Here is a 19211-nt window from a genome sequence, read left to right on the forward strand (position 1 = left end):
AACTCAAAGTAAAGGACTCAAAGTCCCTCTATCTCTTCCAGTGTTTGACCTGATGTTATTTTCGCTGACCTAGCCACAAAAATATAGTTAACACGATGCTGCATATAACCCAGCCAGTTTGTAGTCTAGGGGGGTTAACCTTCCAAACAATATTTTTCCAGAGATAAACTTTTTCTTAATCCTAATTTCTACAAAAATCTCAGCATAGGCATTAAGTGAGATGTTCTTTCTTTGGATGGCTTTATTTTTTTAACAGCTGGATGACATATTACAATATTCAGTGATAGCTGTAGACATCACATATTTCTTGGTACCTTTCTGCTGTTCCTCACTGATTCAAATAGGATAAAAATACTGAGTCCAACCAACACAGTTAATCAAGGGGAATATTTCTGCATTAATACTTCTAGGAAATTCCCACATCAATAATCAGTATTTCTATATTAATACTTGTAGGAAATTCCCACATCCCACATTAATTATATTCACTAAAATTATTTATAGGCCAACATCTGCCCCAAGAATGCCCCTCCTCCACACCAATCAAGGGAAATAAGCAGGGTAACATCCCACAAAAAAGTCTTCTATCACTCGAGACATTAGCAACAAACGATAAGACCTAAAATAACTGGTTTATGGAGACCTGATATTGCTAATATTATCTTTCCCAACTTAGGTTAGTTACCTCCCCTCATGATTAGGAATTCCTTCTGTTCTTATCATAAATAAATGCTTTTGTTTTCAGTGATAAAGTCTAGAATGAAGTTAGATGGTCCTCAGCACCTTCATAGTTAACAAAACACAATATTGAATAATTCTGGTAATCCATAATATGCAAATACTGTACAACTCTTAAGTGTACAGTTTGGGAACTGGGTTTTGAATTTTATAAATGTTCACACAGCAAATACCCAAAATTATGGAATGGTAAAGCACATAGCTTAAAATGTATTACAAAAAGAGGGGGTAAAAAAATAGGTAACAATTAGGAGAGAGTTAAATGAGGATTCAACATTCTTATTTACCTTAAAAAAAAAAATTTAAAAGGCTCAAATATCTTTAGGGCAAGGAACAGATGTTTTCATCAAATTAAATCAGAATCATCTGCAGGAAATCAAAAACCAATCTTAAGTAATACAGAGGCTAAACACTCATGACAGGTTGTTATGTCAATAAAAATATTTTAGTTAAATCTGTTAAAATATCAGTGTTTTTTAAAAATTATTTTCATCAAATTAAATCAGAATCATCTGCGGGAAATCAAAAACCAATCTTAAGTAATACAGAGGCTAAACACTCATGACAGGTTGTTATGTCAATAAAAATATTTTAGTTAAATCTGTTAAAATATCAGTGTTTTTTAAAAATTACCTTTGTATGATATGCTAAGACCCTTTGAACCAGGCATCTCTAGTAATTAGACTGAACCAAAAGAGATTTTTCCAGAAGGGTGAACCTAATATTATTGCATTTAAACATTATAACATTTAAAAAGTTATTCATATAAAATTCTGAATTCTAAAAACGAAACCAAAGATTTAGAAATCATGATTAGGAAAAAGGTACATGGAGTTATCTTGGTAAAAATCTAGGTGATTAGCTGAGATTTAATGAACATATACACATTAAGTTAAATTACAACCAAATACCTACAATCAACGTAGCCTCTAATTAAAAGAAATAATAAAGATATTAACATCACTGAAGAAAGTATACAACTCTAGAAATAGGATTCTGATTGAAATTTCGAAATTAGTAATTTTCTGTAAGTCATTTTGTGCCTGAAATCATGGAACAAACAAAACAATGAAAACCTTTAATTTTTAAGAGATGTCAATTACTCATTGGATTGTATTTTTCAAATACTGATCTTTTGTTCTGAAGGCAATTCTCTACATTTTATTCCTTAGTACAACTTCACCTAAGACCATGTTGTAAATGTGATAAGCTCCAAGCTTTCAGCAAAATACTAACAAGCTTTCATTGCGAATGGTAGCTTTTCCTTTCTTCTTCAGAAGTTGACCCTTACGCTTAGCTTTATAATGTCCATTTAAGATAATATCTCATTCTGCAAACCTTACTGGGCAAGGTGGCTATCCACTTGGTGTGAGACAGGTAGACAGCAGGACATTGCCATTTACTTACCTTGAAATGGTGCAGGTGAAGACTGAGCCATGTGTATATGCTCCTCATTGATCAAATAAATTGGCTGGTGTTGGGCAATCTCCACACTTGTGCATACATTACTTTCCCCATGAAGAAAGAATGTGAATGCACAGGACAAATGCTCACTAAAAAGGAAACAATGAGAAACTCAATTCTACATTTTTGGTAGGAAATGAGGGCTAAGCACAGGAACTACATATGGGATACAGCTTTACTTTATCGATCACCCATCAAAGCTTGCTTCTGATGATATTAATAGCATAAAATTCAGTTGATTTGATCAAATAATATAACAGTATCTTGCCGACAAATTAAAGATACTAGTTATGCCACACTGTGAAATTCAGAAAGCTATTGTGCAGATTGCCTCATTTCATTTGCATAAAGTCTCCTATGCTGACTATAAACTCTTAAGGACAGAAAAAGAATCATAACATTTTTCTACCTTCCCATGCACTTGTATATGAACTGGTCTTTAATGGATTTGGGGGCAAAGATTAAACAGTTTTGCTTATGTTTGGTATGACATAACAGTAACAATCATATTTACAAGCTTACAACATTAAACATGGTTAAAATTGTTCATCTAAAAATAACAATTAAGGACACAGTTGTATGTAAGTCCCCAATATACAACTGCTAAGGTAATACAAGACTCTAAATGGGCTGGTAATATTATATTTAATTTTTACAATTTGCTTCTGATCACAAAATTTTATTAAAGCATTCCACTTCTCCATTTTCCACACAATTAGCTAAAAATTGATAAAAATGATGCGTCTTGGAGAAAAACAATTTCAAAATTACTACAGAAGCACATTCTTTCAAAGTTGTTAACTTTGGCCCTAAGCCAGTTATAATATCTCCATTTCTCAAGACAGCTCATAAGAATACTTGCCTGATGAACCAAAGTCACTGTAGGCCAGGCAACTATCATTTAAAAAATCATCTCCAAGATAAGCTTCTTCTCAACATTTCTCTAAAATATTATAAACTGGATTCTGAGTACTACCAAAAACATTAAATTTTGCTTAGATATAAAATTATAATGCTTTAAGGAAAAAGTGAACTAAAAGTGATAAAACTTCTACTTTATCAAACAGGGAATCATCTATATTCTTCCCTGACAAGTATGTTGAGATAATCTGAGAAAATGGGGTGTTTTACCAGAATGTGAAGTTTCAACAATATGAAACACTTATCTTGATATTTAGCACAACAGAGTAAACAAGATAATAACTCAAATTTCTTAAGAATTTCGAAAAATTTTAACATTCCTTGACACCACACTTCTAAGTTTTAAGTTCACAAGGAGGAAATGATACCTATAATTTAAATGTATACAGGTACAAGACAGTATCAACTGTAAAAATGCATGGCCCTTTATTTTTGAAAATGATATTAGAAACATATCAGCCTCAACACACATTATGCCTGGCACATAAGAGAACCAAAATATAGGTTCACTTATTACATATTGGTTAATTTTCCATCTATGAACTTCAGTGAGGGGTCTGAGCTGACTTCTCCCCACCGTGCCTACTGTCCCGTGTAGTCAATAGCATGTTTATAAGAAGACCGGTCAGAGTTACAGATATTGAGCGTAGCACCGAGTATGTTCTCTATTTTACTGATTTCCAACTGTGCATGAGAAGAAATGCAACCAACGTTTATCTATCAATTAGTAAATGCAAGGAAGGTGCAAGGAGCCTAAAGTGACAACAAATAAAACATCATCCTTGCCCTCAAGGAGCATATGTATAAGCTAACAAAAGACTGATATGAATGCTCATCAGACACTCATACAGAAAGAGAAGTAAAAACAAAATGCCATAGGAAGGTTAAGATGGAGTGATTTTTCCAAATTGGGAGATCCAAGTGCTTCAAGAAAACAGGAACAAATGAAAATAGGATTTCAGTAGTAGAGACAAAAGAAAAAGTGAGAGAGAGGGCATGAGGCAAGGGTGGATGTTGTTAAGAACAGCATGTAGTCTGTAAACTCCAGTGGGGGAAAGATCTGACATGATGGGAAAGATCTGACATGACTTGAGACAAGTGCTAAGTTACTTCACCTTTGAAATCATAGTTTTTTCATACGTAAAAGCAACTGTGAGCACAAACTGCTGGGAACCTCATACGTTCTGATTCAGGAGGTCAAGCATGGGCTCCAAGAATCTGCATTTGTTCCAAGTTCCCATGTGATGCTGCTGTTACTCCAAGCCCAAGGACCATACTTTGGGAACCACTAAACTTGATGGTATTTATATCCCTTTCCAGCTATACAGTTCTGTTTTTTCTAAGATTATGTGACACAGGAGGGCAGAGATGACAACAGTGACATTAGAAAGCAGAATTTCCCTTTGACCTAGCAACACCACTCCCTTCGACTTTATTCCATAGATAAAACTTTGGTACAGTTATTTACTGTAGCATTGTTTGTAATAGTTAAATACTGAAAATAGCCAAAGTGTTCTTCGGTAAAGAACTGGTTAACTAAACTATGATCTATCATTCATCCCTATAAAGTAATACTGCGCAAACACTTAAAATGATCACACTGACATGTGGGAACCTCCAACATAAAATCATAAATATGAGGGAAAAAACTAAGGTACAAAAACAATGTAATACACTCCCACTTGCATAAAATGGGAAGGAGGGGAAATATATGCACACACAATTTGCTGACACTGGCACAAAATTTCTTTGGAAGGATACACTTTAAAAACCTAATAATCCTATTTGCCTTTGGGGAATGACACGGCATGACTGGGGGAGAAAGAGAATTCACAATTCATATCCTTTTATGCTTTTGAATGTGAGGCCATATGTCACACAGAGAGTAATGGAGGCAAGATCTGAAGGAAGCCCCTGCCTCCAATCCTTGTGCAGTGTGCTTGTTGGCCCAACTACAGGCATGCACTAGAAGAATCCATGGTGTTTCATCTTGTCGTATTTGGCTCTTAGTTGAAGCCTGCTGAGATCATCTTTGATCCTGATTCTGTTATCCAATGTACTGGCTATTTGATCAGCAAGCCATCAATATCTTTACCCATGTCATCGCAAAAATGGTGAAAAAGACTACACTGAGAACAGAACTCTATGTCATCTTATCAGATAGCTCCCAAATTACAAATTCACTAGGGTGCTGCCACCCATTCACTACTTCTTGTCTACAAAGGAAAATCTAAAAGATTATGTCAAATCCCTTGATAAAATGCAGATACATAACAACTGTCATATTTCTCTGATCTAGACACCTGCCTACAAGTAAAATTCAAGTAGTCTGATACAAAAGCCAACCCTCCTCATTGTACCCTCAAAGATAAGGAAATAGGGCTAAAAAAAAGTCTGGCTTGCCAATGCCATTCTTAGAAGCACAACTGGAATTTGACTTGAAATATAATGTTCTTTGTTCTGGCGAGGTTATCTGTAAGTGGTGATATTAATTTATATCCCTACCAACCCTTATATAGTTAAAAGATGATCAGATAATGTGAATGAACACTGAAAATAAGGGACTCTACAAAACAACTGCAGATACATTATGTTAGTGTTATCATTAAGAGTTAGGAGATACAACTTATTACAAGCTCCATACCTGTACTTGTTTCTTCGCACCCATCACCTACTTTTACCTAAACCATTACTCACTCAATTTCATATTTCATACACTCTCATCATGTGAAAATTGAAAAGGGCTTTAGAGATGATCAAGCTCAACACCTTTCTAATTCAGGGAGAAGACTGTGCCCAAAGTCACACTCGTTTAGAGCACAGCAAGAGTTCATTCCCCCCCTTCTTAACATGGTGCTCATAGTACATTCATGACATTCTGTCTTCAATCAATGCTACACTCACCCCCGTAAAATATATTCACTCATCAGTGTGATCACACACTATGCAACTTACACCCATCCCTGCATCATTTACACTAACCCTCTCATGCTGTGGATCAGAAGGTACTAACAAATGAACACAGAACCAGCAACACTGCTAACTTCACTCAGTCCAACTAAACTTAGAGCCTTACGCCGTTCTCTTAAGGCACACATTTTGACAAGTATTCTACCGCCTTCTCAACTCCATTTATTCTCCACTCTTTATTCAGTAAAATCAGGTCTGATTCAGGCAATTCTTTATTTAACCTCTTTTATACCTTAAATACATCTGCAGTCACACTTCTCTCACCCCCCACCCCCGAGTCCTGGAGGACTACATAGTTCCTTTTCTACGTAAAGGCACCTCCATACTCAAATTCTTTCCCATTCATGAACTGTCTTTATTTCTCCCTCTTTACTCCAAGCTCCTTAGCCATTAGAGACCATTTCTTGACCATGTTACTCTTTTAGGGGTACTGCCTTATCTTACTACTCATGTTTACTAATATCAAATAATCAACATGTAAGTAAAATGCTTAGTATAACAGTATTTATAGTCATATCAATAAATATCTATGAATAAATAACTTTGGTGCTATAAAAGAAATCAGGTACTAGGAAAACAAGGGGGATACTATTTGGAATGGGTCAGAGAAGAACTTCTCTTAAGAAAAGGGGGAGCACTTAAACTGAGGTTTGCTTTTTAAAATAGAGGGCCATGGTAAAGACCATTCCAAGAAGAGAGAATTACATGTGCAAAGGAACTGAGTTAGAGAGTGTTTGACATTTTAAAGGAAACTTTATAAAGAGGCATTGTGGCTGCATCATTGGAAAAATGAAAAAGACTAGTATAAGATGAACTTGGAAAGATAGGTCTATTTGTGCATTCTTCGCCTATCAAAGAGACAAAGACACATCAAAGTAGCTAAAACAACTAAATCTACCTATGTATGCTTACAAAAGGCGTACAGTAAAACCACCCCAAAAGATTGAAAATGAAAGGAAGAAAATTATATGCTAGGTGAATCCAAATTAAAATAAAGCTGGTATAGAAATAACAATAAACAAAACAATAAAATACTTTTAAAACTTAGGTTCATCATTACATTATAACAAACAGAGGAATTCAACAAGAAACTTAAACAACTTTGAATGTGTATGTACACAGCCATAGGGCAAGCCATAGATTTTAAAAATATAAAAAGAAAAAAAATTGGTAGAATAACAAGGAGAAACTGACAAATCTGCAATTAACAGATTTCAACATATTCTTCTCAGTACTTAATAAGCAAATTATTAAGAAAGCAAAATTAACAAAGACATAGCAATGACAAAAGTATATAAAACTGAATATTTGATTTATATATTTATATGCTGGCTTTCCAGAAATAACCTATTCTCTTTCAAGAACACATGCAAGAAGTACAAAAATGGACTATGTACTAAGACACATAAGTCCTAAATTTCAAAGATCTGATATCACACAGACCATATACTTTCTATAATGACAGTGCAATTTAGTTAGAAATCAACAGCTCAAAAGAAGAAAAAGGTTAAAATATAATCCCTTTGTCTGGAAACTTAAACAATCACTCGCTAAATAAATCACAGGTTACAATGGAAATCACAAAATATTTAAAACTGAATGACAATGAAAATAATACATGTCAAAATCTACAAGAAACAGTGCTTACAAAGTAATTTATATCCTTATATGCCTATAAAAAAATCTTAAAATGGGGTGCCTGGGTAGCTTAGTGGGTTAAGCCTCTGCCTTTGGCTCAGGTCATGATCCCAGGGTCCTGCTCAGCAGGGAGCCTGCTTCCCCCTTTCTCTCTGCCTGCCTCTCTGCCTACTTGTGATCTCTGTCTGTCAAATAAATAAATAAAATCTTAAAATCTTAAAATGAAGTAAACATTCAAATCAAGAAGTTGGGAGCAGGGGGAGGCAAAAAAGAACTTGATGAAAACATAAAGATGAAAATAATGACAAAAACACACATTAATAAAACAGGAAGAAGGCAGCAGAAGTAGTAGAAGTAGTAGTAGTAGTAGTAGTAGTAGTAGTAGTATAGAAAGGATTAACAAAATCCAAACTTGTTCTTTGAGCAAACTAAAGTAAGGAAAAACCACTAGGGTGACTGAATTGGGGAAGGCAAGTAGGGAACATGCCTGTTTAAGGGGAGAGGGACACAAAGGAACAATCCTGGGAACCCAGAAGAGGACATAACCACAGATAAAGGAGGACTCCTTTAATGATAAAAATACTTTAGTAACTTTGGCCAATAAATCTCGAACACATGAAATGGATAATTTTCTATAAAAATAGAAGATTTAGAAAATATTTTGAAAAGAATAACTAAGAAATACACCCACCCAATTCAACATCAGCTTAGAAGGTTTTATAAAACTTTCAAGGAACAATCAGTCTCTCTATTCAAACTGTTTCAACAAATGATAAATGGGAGAAATCCTTCCAAATCTTTCCTTTAGTCCTGTATAGCTTTGACAGTAAAACCGGATATTATTAGTTAGAAAAAGAGAAAGTCACATCTAACAGTTTCACTCATGAACACAGACACAAAACTACTAAATAATAATAAATTGAATTAAGAAGTGATCCAGAGATCTACAATACAACCAAGTGGGGTTTATGCTGAAATAAAATAACGGATTAACATCAGCAAGTCTATTAATATAACACAGTACATTAACAGATGAAGGAGAAAAATCAAAGAATCCATCTCAACACACAGAGAAAAGAAAGTGTATATTAAAATTTAAAAAATCCAAGAATCGTTTAAAAAATAAACTCTTAGCAAATGGGGAGTTGAAAGGAACTATCTAACTTAAACAGATAAGGCAATTACCTTGCTTAATGTTAAAACTTTAGAAGGATACTCCATTTATTATTATTTATCTATTTATTATTTATTTAGGAGGATACTCTATTGCCCAAGACAAGGATATCTCCTCTTATACACAACACCGTCCTGGGTGTCCAAGTCAGCGCAACAGAGAAAGAGGTAAAAAAATCGAGAAGAGGTAACACTATCTTTATTTGCAGATGACATAATTCTCTCAGATTTTTTTCAGTGTAGACAACAGACAGACTAATAGAAGTAACAACAGAGTTCTTAAGGTTGGTAGACACAAGATCAGCAATAGCTGTGTTCCCACATGCCATGCACAAAATATAATGGGAAAAAAATACCCCCTTAGTAATAGCAATGAAAACAAAAAAAGTAAATAAATAAATTAATAAAAGATATGGTAGGCTTCTATGGAGAAATTTACAGAACATTCGATTTGAAGAATATAGAAGATATAAACTCTTAAAAGATAGACCATATTCCTGAATATGATTATCAGTATCACAAAGATTACAATTCTCCCCTATATTGATCTATAAATTTAATGCAATTCCAACCAATATTCCAGTAAGTTTTCAGACAAGCTGATTCTAAAATTTATATAGAAGAATAAAGGGTCAAGAATAGCCAATGCAATTTTGAAATCAAAGCAACAGACTTAACTTACTAGTATCAAGATTTATTACTGAACCACAGTAATAAGAGCAGGGTAGTAATAACTCAAGAACAAAGACCAATGAAATGCAACAGGGAACACAGAATCCAGGCCTCCAATGGCTCCCTGTCTCACAAAGTGTAAAGCCAAAAATGCAATAAATTTCAACACCCAGCCTCACTTACCGTTCTGACCAAACTGCCAATTGCTCTCTTTCATTTTCTCTCTCCATTCCAGCCCAATAAGACTTCTTGCTGTCTCTCACACAAATCACCAATTCCTCCTCTGGCCCACTGAACACTACTGCTCCCCTGCCTGGAACTCTCTTCTCTCCTCTTTCCAGCTATGCATAGGGCTCTCTCCCTCACTTCTTACAAGTTTTGCTTAAATACCAACCCCCCAGCAAGGCTGATCCTCACCATAGAATTTAAAGGTACAACTCGCCAGGATTCTCTTCCCCTGTTTCCCTACAGCACTCAACCACTTTCTTTTTTTTTTTTTTTTTTTTTTAAAGATTTTATTTATTTATTTATTTGACAGAGATCACAAGTAGGCAGAGAGGCAGGCAGAGAGAGAGGAGGAAGCAGGCTCCCTGCTGAGCAGAGAGCCCGATGCGGGCCTCGATCCCAGGACCCTGAGATCATGACCTGAGCTGAAGGCAGAGGCTTAACCCACTGAGCCACCCAGGCGCCCACTCAACCACTTTCTAATATTATCTTTGGTACACCGATCACAGGGCTCCGAGGTGCCATGGAGTTAAAAACAGTCTATAAACTGTAAGGCTCCCTCTACATTATATTCTGTCTACAGACATCAGGAAGGAAATGAGATATAGGGGGAGACAGGGATGGAAGGAGAAAGGAAGAGAGGAAAAAAGTAAAGGTGATGAAAAGAAAGAGGCAGAAAGACAGAAAGGAGAAAAAAATGAGAAGAGGAGGAGGAGAAAGGAGAGAGAGGAAAAAGAGGAGGAGAAGGTCATGGGCTAGGAGGAGGAGGAGTTTCTTGGAGACTATACAGCAGTGTGTGTGTTTATTATGTAAATTCATCTCTGAGGTTTGAGGTTTTTGTTTGTTTTTTGTTTTTGTTTTAATCACATTCAAGGGGCGCTTGGGTGGCTCAGATGGTTAAGCATCTGCCTTCAGCTCAGGTCATGATCTCTGGGTTCTGGGATTAAGCCGCACATCAGGTTCCAATGGGGAGTCTGTTTCTCCCTCTTCCTCTGCCTCTCCCCCTGCTCATGCTCTGTCTCAAACGAATAAATAAAATCTTAAAAAATAAAGTACAATAAAATAAAATAAAATAAAATCACACTTGAGATTATAATTACACTATTGGAAAATGTTCATATTGTGGATTTCATAGGGGTTTACTCTATAGCTTTAGCATTTACCACTAGTTTTGTTTTAAAAATCAACAGGTGAGAATTTTGAATAAAAGTAAAATAAATGCTAAATTATTTTATGACTAATAAACAGGGATTTATCTGTGCAAATTATTCACAAGAATGTCATTTTAAGAGCCTTAGATAAACACTACTGAGGAGATAAAGAACACTACAGCAACTTACTATTTTCAAAATACAAAATTCTTACTTCAAACATATAACATGATTTATACAAGCTAATCCAAGCTCAAAATCCTTTTAAGTTTCCTTTCTCCCTCCTTCCTTCTCTCTCCTCTGTTCCTCTTCTTTCTTTCTCCATTCCTCCCTTCCTAACCTCTCAATCCCTCTCCTTGCTTCCAATTCTCTTTCTTTCTCTCCCTCTCTTTTCTCCCTTCCTCTCCACCTCTCTCCCCATCATTCTCCCTTAGTGCTTTACCGTATTTCATCTATGCTCCAAGCAGATCTCCAAGTATTTCACCAGATGTTTGTAACTCTTTATTCTAAGCATCAAAGGCCTATTTCCTTCAGAATTAAAGAGAGAAGCCATCAAAATATCTTGTTTCAAAGTAACCCCTGGGTAAAGATGCCAGCGTCAGTCTGTGTCGGATTCCTGGAGCAAAGCAATGGATTCCTGGTGCTTCCCTAGACATCAGAGAGTTAGGAAACATATTTATATTTCCCTAACCCAGGAATCATGAGACTATATATCCATGGACAGATTATATATATGAAATAAGATTTATAGATATATAATGTTGGAGAAATCTCTTCTACTGCTGAATAGCTCAACATACAGAGATTCCCTCCTGGCAATTAGCACAAGGAGAGCATGAAAAAGAAAATGTTCAGTGTTAGTCCTTGTATATGCTCACTCCATGAGCCACCCCCCTTAGCCTCAACCAACCAGTCTGCTTCAGGACTAGACGCTTTTTACCGCATATGTCATGCTGCTTCAGATGTTGATGTTTTTGTTCATGCTTTTCTTCTTTTGTCTAGAATAAACTTCCCCTATCATTCCTCTAACTTCTACTCATCTTTTCTAAGAAATCATCTCTAAATTTCCAGAACAGGTTAAATGCCCCCCCATGCCCCTCTGTGTATATCTCAAAGAACTTTCATATTCATACATTTTACATCCAATCCATCTGACTCAATTTTGTGAGGGCAGAAATCACATTTTATCTATCCTTCTGGACTTAGCATGGAATGTGGCATGGGCAGATGCCATATTAATGCTTCACTGAGTTTGTGATACTTTACTGTCTTTCCTCTAAAATTTTTTGGCATTTTACTAGGAGACTCAAGAAATAAGCCTGAGACTCTCAGTCACGAGACAGGGAAGACAGGAGTGTAAAGCTGTGATAATCCAGCCTGCAATGCACTAGGTGATACTACCCATAGGCTTGAGGATTTCTGATGATCTTTCTAATCAGTCTTCTGGGGAGAGCCTGCTCTGGACATACTGCTGACAGCTGAGGAGTTTAATATAGTGTGACCCTCTTTGGGACCCAAGGCAGTTTATATTCTCTGGACTAGAAAAGAGACTAGCACAAAATAAATAAGGACTAGACATATAGGTCAACAGGATATTCTCTTCAGTAAATGCAATTGGAGAACTATGTTCTTTGACTATATTATCCATCCTAAGTAGTACAGCCAAATCAATCCTCCTAAAACACATTTGTAATAAAAATCAATACTACTCAATCCCATGTCATAGTCCCCCACTGCCCAGAGGAAAAAATCTAAACCCCTCTGCCATCTGTCCAGACTTTCCTCATTCTGTTGCAACCCACTTTTTCTTTTTAAGTTGTATTTAAAACCCTGTTTCTATGTACAAACTCTCAATGACAGTCAGTTTGGAATGGTTAATGCTTTGTGAATATCCCATGTACATTCCTGTAACTTCACATCATTTCCCATTCCTCCATTCTCCTTAAATCCCATCTTTCATAGTCCAACATCACTTCTACTTTCTCTATAGAGCTTTCTCATATTAGCTCTTTCCATAGAGACCTCCTTCTTCCCTGCTACCGAGAGCACTTACCTCGCTTGGTACCCATGCTATCAGAAGAAATAATTTAATCAACATGTACTAAATACATCTATCCACCTTGAGTGTGTCTTGTGTAAGATACTCGGCTAGTTTTAAGAATATGGAAATAAACAAGACCAGAATAGCCCTTAGGCATAGTATTACTTTCCTGAGCAAAGTACCTAAAAACTTAAGAAGGAACAAAAATACTAACATAAAACTACCGTACTGGCCGGCATTGCAAGATCCTGAAGACATTAAAAGGTATAGCAATATCAAGATGAAGAAGTTCTGGTAGGATACCTCAGTCAAAATTGTATACTTTAATATGAAATCTTTTTTTAAAAAAACCTCAACATATAATTATAATATCTCATATGGCTTTCTATCCTATGCAATCTTTTTTTAAAAGATTTATTTATTGGGGCACCTGGGTGGTTCAGTTGTTAAGCATCTGCCTTCTGCTCAGGTCATGATGCCAGGGTCCGGGAATCGAGCCCCACATCAGGCTCCCTGCTCAGCAGGAAGCCCGCTTCTCCGTCTCCCACTCCCTCTACTTGTGTTCCTTCTCTTACTGTGTCTCTGTCAGATAAATAAAATAAAATCTTAAAAAAAAAAAAGATTTATTTATTTGAGAGAGAGAGAGCACCAGTGGTTAGGGGAGGGAGAAGCAGGCTCCCCAGTGAGCAGAGAGCCCAATGCAGGGCTCGAACCCAGGATCCCAGGATCATGACCTGAGCCAAAGGCAGACATTTAACTGACTGAGGGCACCAAGGCGCCCCGTACCCTATGCAATCTTAAAGAATTATCAGTTTATAAAAGATGACATGAACCTGTGGGAATGGGGGGGGGGGGTCTAGGGAAAAAAGTATTACTCCTATTTATAAAATATCACATATTCCATCTTACTGTTATAATTGGGTAAAATTTTCTATTCTCAGAGATTCAAGAAGTAAAACTGAAACTGCATTCCAGTAAGAAAAGCAACATGGTTGCATTCTATCTTTCCAATACCATCTCTTGCTACATTAGTTTGTATGTCCAAGGCTTCCATCACTCCAGTGGTTTCCTTCAGAGGACCTGTCATAATTTGAGGTTACTTATTTTGATGGTCCCCTCCTGCCCTAATGAGAGCTCCCTAAGCCCTCGGTGTTCCAGCCACCCTAGCACAGCTCATAACACACAATACTTATAGTCACTGAATGAATGCAGCTTCAGTCATAACCAAAGATTAAATTACTTTTTTCAGAAAGTTCCGCCCTGAGAGAACAAGAACACTGATACACACAGTGAATATATTTAAAGTGGAAGGAAGTTTAATTATTAATAGAAGGCAATAGTATGTAATTTCCAGGGATACGGGAAAAGGCGACTTTTAAAACTGTTTACTCAGGAAACACAAGGGATTGGTGGGGGTTATACCACTGTAGTTGGGAAAGGACCTGCATAAATGCACAAAAAAAAAAAAAAAAAAAAAAGGACTAGTATTCCAGATCATTTTATTCTCCTACAATATTCTAAATCTTAAAAAAAAAAAAAAATGAATTTTTTTACTTCTTACACTGAGTTTTCAGAATGCAAGTATTACATGTGCTTTCAAAATGCATTATGAATATTAATAAACTCCTATTCTTTTCATGGTGTAAAAGTGTTTTGATAACATTCACAATGCAGAACGCATTTAGATAATTTTTTCTAAATGCTTTCTGTGTTATGAACTTATCTTAAAATTTCCCAAGCTGTCATTAACCAAATCTCTTGCCAGAAGTAATTTGCCTCACTCTATAGATCCTCATTTGGGAATATTTTGCTAATGCTATTTTATCATTTCCTTTCCTTAAAAATATACTGTTTACTTTGGCAGCTTTCACAAAGACTATGTAGAAATCCTTTGCTCACTAGCATAGTGGCATATGACCTTTCTCTTATTGGACAAGCCTTAACTTTCCTCCTTTTTAAAAGAGGGAAGCCTTATAATATTCAAATAACAAGACAATTAAATTATTTCATAACACTCTGAGATGCTTTCACTGTTTCATATATCTTCCCTTTAAATTATAAGTTAAATCTGATACAAAGGCAATGAAAATGTCCAGGAAAGTTAATGACACATAATTTTTTTTTTTTTAATGAGAGCAAGCACTTGCATTGTAACTGTCAAATTACCATTACACTTTTATGAAATCACCCTTCTAAGAAAAAGAGTTACCAAGTAAATTATTACAATACAAAACTGCCTCACTGAACAATTTTCCTTCATTGTATACTAATAACTATATATATTTACACACACACAATATATTAAATCAGCAAGCTCTATGACTTCTCCTTTTTAACCTTCCATCCTCAAAGCTACGTTGTTCACTGGCAGTAAATTTGGCACTGGTGCAGTGCACGATTTCCTGACAATCACAAGGGTACCATCCCTGGCACTGCAGTGGTAACAAACCAGCAGCACATCTTACATTAATGCAAAACAGTGTCCCAGTGCCCTGAAGGACTTAGTGTTTCTCCCTGGGTGCCTCACTTGCTAGACAGTGCAGAGGCCATGACTCCCTATACATCTTTGATCCAATGGCTGGAAAGCTTGAGGACTTCCATCCTGATGATTCAAACTGTGTAAGGTAATTTTCAGAATGCCAAAATAGACATACAAGCGGCTCTAGTCAGTGATATGTGCTTGAAAATCAGAAGCCGGCATATACAAAATTTGAGAAGACTTATGAAAGTCATCTTATTAAAATCTCTCTTGAGGTTACTAAACTAGGCCAGATTATCCAGTCACAGTCTCTGGACAGCCCTTTGAAAATTCAATGGGAACATGCCAGGGAGAGAATACAGATTAAAGTGACATTTATATTAGGTAACTCATAACCACCAAAGTACTCTTATTGCTCACTTTAAGACATGCTTGCTTGCTTTTTTTTTTTTTTTAAAGTATTTTAAAAAACCCTTTAATCCATTTTTTGGTTGCTTTAAGAGATAGTAACAAAGTTTATGTGGAGAGGGAGTAGAGCAATGAGGGGGTTAATGGAAAGCCACATAAATTTTTCTACCATTTTTTTTTTCATTAAATACCGTGAAGACACTATATATTGCTAAGACCAATAAAGGATCAACTGATACATAGCTAAGGCTTTTTTTTTTTTTTAAGATTTTATTTTTAAGTAATCTCTACACTCAACATGGGGCTTGAACTCACAACCCTGAGATCAAGAGTCACATGCTCTACCAAACTGAGCCAGCTAGGTGCCCTGCTAAAACTTTCTATATCCTTTTGCCTGTCTGCCTGAGGGCATTCCCTAGCCCTTCTCTATTGTTCCTTATTGCTAAAATAAAATCCCCCCAAACAACAAAATTCACTTGTATAGTGTATCTTAAAAATCACCAAGTTTTCTTCTATTTACACAAATACCTAACGACGGTTGACAGATTCTGCCACCTGAGGAGGGGCCAAAGCAGTAGTGATGGCAGAGTGACCATCACAGCTTCAAAGAAACACAGGGACAGACATCTGACATCTACCTACATTCCCACACCCAGCTCAGAGTGGGATAAATGACCTGCCAAAAGAAGTGTGAAGCAGACAGAAATTCCAGTATGTTGCCATTCATCAGGTGAACAACAGGAAGTAGGATTTCACCTACATGGTCCAACAAGCAACACCACCCCCCCAATCTGTTAACAAATAATGGTGCTAGGTATGTAGTCTTTTTTGCTTTCAGAGTATTATTTCTCCATACTCCACTAATGTACTTTACTTTCCATCATGCCTGAGTATCAACCCTTATTAGTTTTTCTGGTTTCAGTATATTTATTATATGTAAACTACCTTAAATACTTCTAGAACATGATGAGGCAGGAAAAAGAAGAAAGAATCTATACTGAGAAACCATACCTTTTTCTCTCATACCCCAAGTCTATGTAAGGAACTAACAGTACTATGTTATAGTATGCATTTAATGAGCACTGATATACAAACTGAATAGTAGAACATTATAAAATTACCCTGTGTCCCTACTCATGGTAATGGTCCCAGTTATATTTTTAAAAGGCAATGGCTACAATAAACCAAATGGAAGGGGGGAATCTACTTTTTTATACTGTACTATTTCAGATCTAGCAGCTGATATTCAGCTCAGTGTGGCTTGTCAAGTTCTTTAAAGGCTTTCCAACATTTGGCATTAGCCTACCAGAGAGCAGGGCCTTTTATATTCAGCACTGTTGCAAAATGTCTCACTCACCAGTACTCCAAGGAGGGCACAGTTTTCCCAGCAAAGGCAAAATAAAATTGGAGCTGACACTTATTTGGTAGAATGCTGTTATCAGCGAGTATTTATCTTGCATATTCTCCCCATACCACAGGCCTACTCCAGAAAGCTACGTTTTTTTTTCTTTAATCAAAACACAGTGCAGCCTTTAATCATCAGCACTGCTTGTGATCCCAACCCTCTTATCCCTAACATAAGAAAAATAAATCTGACGGCTAAAACCAACAGAAAAATAAATGTAAGATGATTCTATACTTTTCTTGGAGTCTATTTAAAATCATGAAGTCAAAGACAGCTACATGTTTTGCAATATGTTCAACAAATTCTGAACAGAATTAACTTTGATTCTTAACAATTAAAAATAATTTCTCCTAATGAGGTAAAACTCATGTGAGAAGATATTAAAAAAAAAAAAAAAGAGGAGATAGATACAGGAACTCAGAGTTATCAGGGGCTGTAAACCTAGAAGATAGAAGATAGTATTTATTCAATGTAAGAATGGCATAAAAGGGACAAGAAATACAGGAAACATCACCTGAAGATGGAACACCTAAAAGTTGGTGCACAGCCCAGAGATACCCAATAAACACCCACTCTTCAAACTATTCTAATGTGCAGAGTAGTTATGCATTTAATGACAATCACATACAATCAGCATCTGGTCACTGCCAAAAAAATATGTTAAGAATTATGAATGTTAACCTTTTTTTTTTTTTTTAAGAGCATCAATTTGCAAAAGGTTTAGAAATAAGAAGACTCTGTCAGAGAATCTCCTTTCATTATCAAGAATCAGTCGTAGTTTAGGCTACTTTTCACATGCTACCATGTTTTCAGTAAGCAGTATGTGAACCATATCTTTTCATGATACTTCTAACAACAGGTAAAGAGATTTTAAAAAATTGTTGTGGTGCTTTTTCCCTAATCTTTATTTTAGTGATAAAAGCTACACAAACACACACACATATTCTCTACCACTTTCATTTGGAGTTTAATAGATTAAACTGAATCTAACTAACCCATTCATATTTTCTCCTTTCAAAACTATTTCTTAAGAAGTACAACTAAGTTTAGTAAAAAAATTCACTGAAAACAAATAATGAAGTTATAAAATACTATCTGAATCAAGTTATCATCTGAATAAATACAATTTTTCTAATTAGTAATCACACCTTCAAATCTGATTAATATCACAATTTGAAGCAATCACACAATCTTACATTAATTCAGAGATTTCCACTTAAAATAATTTTCCCTCTCATAATACTAACAAAGGTGGGGGGAAAATATACTAGTCACTGGTTTTCACTTAATCTGGCCAGGGTCATTTACTCAAGTACAAGAGACTCCTTCAGATGTACCACTTTTTCTCCAAATGACTCTGAACAAATCTTATTTACTAATTTTAAACATGTATCAAGACTAGAAACTACCCAAACTCCCATCAATAGTAGGAGGGATAAATAAATCAAGGTATATTTACACAACAGAATCCTATATGGCAATCAGAATCGGTGACATACAACTACACACAGCAACCTCAATGACTATCACAAACAGTGCTGAACAAGAGAAGACAAGCCAAAAAATACATATTGTATGATTCTATTTACATAAAATATAAAACTAAACTAAGCTGGTAGAATAGTGCTTATGCTTGGGACTTGAAAGAAGAATGAAGGTCTTAGAGTGGTGGTAACATTTTTTTTTTTTTTTTTAAGATTTTATTTATTTGACAGAGAGACAGCAAGAGAGGGAACACAAGCAGGGAGAGTGGAAGAAGGGGAAGCAGGCTTCCCGCCAAGCAGGGAGCCCGATGCAGGGGCCTGATCCCAGGACACTGGGATCAGGACCTGAGCCAGAGCCAAAAGCAGAGGCTTAAGGACTCAGCCACCCAGGGGGCCAAGTGGTAACATTCTATTTCTTGACCTGAGTGCACATTACATAAAT

General features: G+C 35.9%; 1 protein-coding gene across 1 annotated transcript in view; it reads right to left on the reverse strand.

Moving 5' to 3' along the window:
- The window catches only part of LOC111156534 (mediator complex subunit 13 like), a 324386-nt gene that overhangs the window by 89766 nt on the left and 215409 nt on the right, over window positions 1-19211 (reverse strand). Inside the window, exon 5 of the mRNA XM_022517492.1 lies at window positions 2146-2291. Within this exon, the coding sequence (XP_022373200.1) occupies window positions 2146-2291 (146 nt within the window). The remainder of the gene's footprint in view (window positions 1-2145; window positions 2292-19211) is intronic.

The sequence above is a fragment of the Enhydra lutris genome, unplaced genomic scaffold (assembly GCF_002288905.1).
Source record: "Enhydra lutris kenyoni isolate GAN:26980312 unplaced genomic scaffold, ASM228890v2 scaffoldscaffold46, whole genome shotgun sequence".
In the NCBI taxonomy this organism is placed as follows: Eukaryota; Metazoa; Chordata; class Mammalia; order Carnivora; family Mustelidae; genus Enhydra; species Enhydra lutris.